This window comes from Poecilia latipinna, unplaced genomic scaffold, assembly GCF_001443285.1.
Source record: "Poecilia latipinna isolate Pla-1442-1.1 unplaced genomic scaffold, P_latipinna-1.0 Scaffold338, whole genome shotgun sequence".
In the NCBI taxonomy this organism is placed as follows: domain Eukaryota; kingdom Metazoa; phylum Chordata; class Actinopteri; order Cyprinodontiformes; family Poeciliidae; genus Poecilia; species Poecilia latipinna.
Window position 1 is genome coordinate 210,483 of NW_015112954.1, and position 3,269 is coordinate 213,751.

The 3,269-nt window shown below is 43.4% G+C and overlaps 1 protein-coding gene across 2 annotated transcripts; it reads right to left on the bottom strand.

Moving 5' to 3' along the window:
• Positions 1–938: 938 nt before the first annotated feature.
• On the bottom strand, positions 939–2,717 carry LOC106949351 (beta-1,3-galactosyltransferase 1-like). 2 transcript variants are annotated; one of them, XM_015035538.1, is made up of 2 exons: positions 2,413–2,717; positions 939–2,199 (listed from the first exon to the last, which is right to left on the bottom strand). In XM_015035538.1, the coding sequence occupies exon 2, from the start codon at positions 2,194–2,196 to the stop codon at positions 991–993; it is 1,206 nt and encodes a 401-aa protein (XP_014891024.1). In that variant the 5' UTR covers positions 2,197–2,199; positions 2,413–2,717; the 3' UTR covers positions 939–990. The 2 variants fall into 2 exon arrangements, with proteins under 2 accessions (XP_014891024.1, XP_014891023.1); XM_015035537.1 differs by having other exon boundaries at positions 939–2,203; positions 2,413–2,716.
• Between the last annotated feature and the right edge of the window lie 552 nt (positions 2,718–3,269).

Sequence of the window (3,269 nt, forward strand, 5' to 3'; positions counted from 1 at the left end):
AATAAAATAAGATATTGCACTAACAAAAAAATAAACATGAATTCAGAAATGAACAGAATTTAGCACATTCAGTGCTGACCTTACTAAACACCGGACTTTACAACAAATGCGTTGCGTGATAGATATCTCACTTATGGGTCCACTCACTGTACTTACAGCCGACGTAGCGTCACTGTACTTACAGCCGACGTAGCGAAATAACTTCTAATGTCTCCTTTTCTTTTTTGGTGGCGACATGGTCTCGGAGACTCAGAAGGAGACGCGTGTGCCCAACTAGCCACCGCCTTTTGCAGCTAATCAAAGAACGTCCGACGATTCAACTGACTCCCCCTCCCCCCACCCCCCGATAGCACCGTTCCCACACGGTCTCGGAGGCTCATAATAAATGTCAAACTAAGAATCTTCCGTTCCGCGGACCGCCTGTTGCTGCTAATCAAAGATCGTAGTTCCACGTTCTTTGAGCCAATATGACAAAAATTGGTCGGGACTTTTTCATATCCCGTGAATATTGGTCGGGACATGTCCCTACCGTCCCTACCCAAACCTACGCCCATGCTACAGTTAACAGTACATATTGTCACTTTGCAACGCTTAAAGATAAATATTACCTCCTGTCACCATTAGATACAAAAACTTTATCTTTATAAAAAATATTAAGAAAAATAAGATGTTGAAAAATGTGCATTTTCTGCATGAATCCAGTATCTTGTTACACTCATATACATCAGAATTTGCTTGTGTGCCTGTTTTTTTTGTCTAATTACATGTTTGTTTGTTTTTTTTTTTACAAATTATATGAGATCTTATAATCAAACAGTTACTGAATACTTAAGTAAACATTTCATCAAATACTTGATTAAACTGGCCAGTAATAAAAATAGTTCCAGACCTCATTTTAGGCAGGAAACCTCATCCTGACAAATAAGTTTTCTAATCAATCATGTAAACACGAAGTGGTCCTTTGTTTTAATTTGCTATCTTTTTCACCAATCAACAGTGCGGACCTGGCTTTTTAAATTCTCTCCAAATCCAAACACGATCCATATTTTCAGGACAGGTGGTTGCGATAATCTTGGAGTACGCACAGCGACTGTAACTCAGAGGAAAAACGTGGAAGGAGTAACTCGGGGGGTCTGTTGGACGGATACCCAGGTGTCTCATACATAAGCCCAAATATACATCTTCAATGTAAAGAGGTTTAATGTGTCTGGAAGCCTCAATGAGCTTTTTGGTGAGATCCAAAGACAAAATGTAGCCCAGACCCAAAGCATAGGGAGGGTAAATGCTTTCGCTGAAAATTTCTTGAGGTAAGAACCATTTGGACTTGGGATCCCTCAAGACAGCTGCTCCGTGTGCCACCAGACCGGTCATGTAGTTTGTCCTGGGAGCTTTGAGGAGCAAGTTGACCAGATTGGGAACATTTAGAAACATGTCTGAATCGATTTTCATGGCGTAAGCGGCGCTGGAGCAGTAGGAGTTCAGCCACTCCAGCATCACCATGGTCTTTATGGTCAGGTTCTTGTAGCAGTCCACAAAGTCTCCCTGGATCAGGTCGTGATGCTCTTTGCTCTCCTGCAGCAGCTGCTGGTGGACCTGCTCTGCATCGTCTCCAGTCTGCATCCCCAGCAGGAAGAACAGCGCCACCACCTGGTTGTTAGCCAGCTTCTCGCTTCCCCAGCTGTTACGGATGACGTCGCGATGAGCTCGGTTGCGTGGCGCCACTTGTACCATCAGAACCACAAACGGCTTCTCCTGCTTACATTTCAGTTCCTCGTTGATAGTGAAGTGGTACTCATAGGGGTACTCCACCAGGTACGGTCCAGGAGACACATAAGGAGCCGCTGTCCGCTGGCCAGTTTGGGTTTCTAGTGTCTTCTTGGTGACCCGTGATGAAACTGTCCTGTGCCGTTGAGTCGGTGGCTCCTGCGTTGTGGTGACGCTCGTGGTTTCAGGAAGTTCAGCAGTGGTGTTTCCATCTGGTGACCCAGTAAATCCTTTGCTTTTGGAGACAGTGCTTTGTTTTCCAAACACAGTGAGTAGTTTCACTGAATGATTCTTCATCCACTCTTTGGGGTCCCGGATGTTGGTGCAGTAGACAAAAAGCACCACTCCGAGAACCAGAAGTAAGAAAAGACTGTGCCGCCGCGAGAAGCCAAAACATCTCCTGTTTTCTGCTGGTCTGACGCCATTCTCCATTTTCTGGCTTAAAAAGTGATTTAAAAATAAAATACTTTAGTTGTCAGTAAAAGTTAGTCAATTGCTTGAGTACATTTGCTAGGATAAACAAAGTGATGTTATGCCTTCATGTTCTGTTATTCAATAAAGACTTATTTTTTACTTTGCCACTAAAGGAGAAAGTCTTATTTTTGTCAAACTAAGAAAGCAGCAAAACCATTTAAAGGAGCTACATACCTTTGTCCAGCCGTAGCTGAGCAGCTCTCCCTTGCGCTGCCCAGACTTTTAATTTGGGTGTCAGTTTGAGTCCATTTGCAGAGGGAAGTGTTGCTCCGTTAAAAAATGTATGCCTCAGCTTCAGCATTCTGTTGCACCCATGTGTGAGCCTCACCTGCTCATTATGAGCCACCTGAGCTTCGAGAAGCCAAGAGAAAAAGGGGAAAAGTCAAAGATATTTTCCCTGTAGCTCTGCTCTTCAGGTAACCATTGTTCTGGTCAAATCTGCAGGTCTGCAGCCGCACCTTTGTTTGCTCCACCTCCTCCTAAATGCTCAGGAGGCCCTAGTAACACCTCCCATTATCTGAGGTGGTGCTTGTTTGAGCCAGGCGTGACGCTTTGCTGTTATGGGCTGTAGAGCAAGACGTGAGCCAGGAACTCTGGGATGTTTTGCTGCTGATTCCTCAGACTCATTTACAGTAAATCCACAGAAATATACATTTTTAAATTAATACAAATGTGTATTTTAATACAAACGTTCCAATTTGTTTTGGGAAGTGTCTTCACCACAAGTTCTCTAAAATCATTCAGTTTGCACAGTAATGTTTTTGCACCTCTTCATCATTTCTACAGTCGATTTCGTAAGAATTTGTACAAGTAAAAAAAAAATGTTGAAATTTGAGGAAGTTCCTGTTCCCCTTTTTTATCATTTTACACAAACTGCATCTGTAAGCAGTTTGTGATGCTGAGAATAACATTTAGAACTGAGTCTGCTGATGCCGGCACTAATGACATCTGAGTCCTCCGATGTCTGAGTTTCGTCTGGCTCGGAGGAAGCGGTTTTACCCAGAACAGGTCTAGACCTGTAACGCATTTGA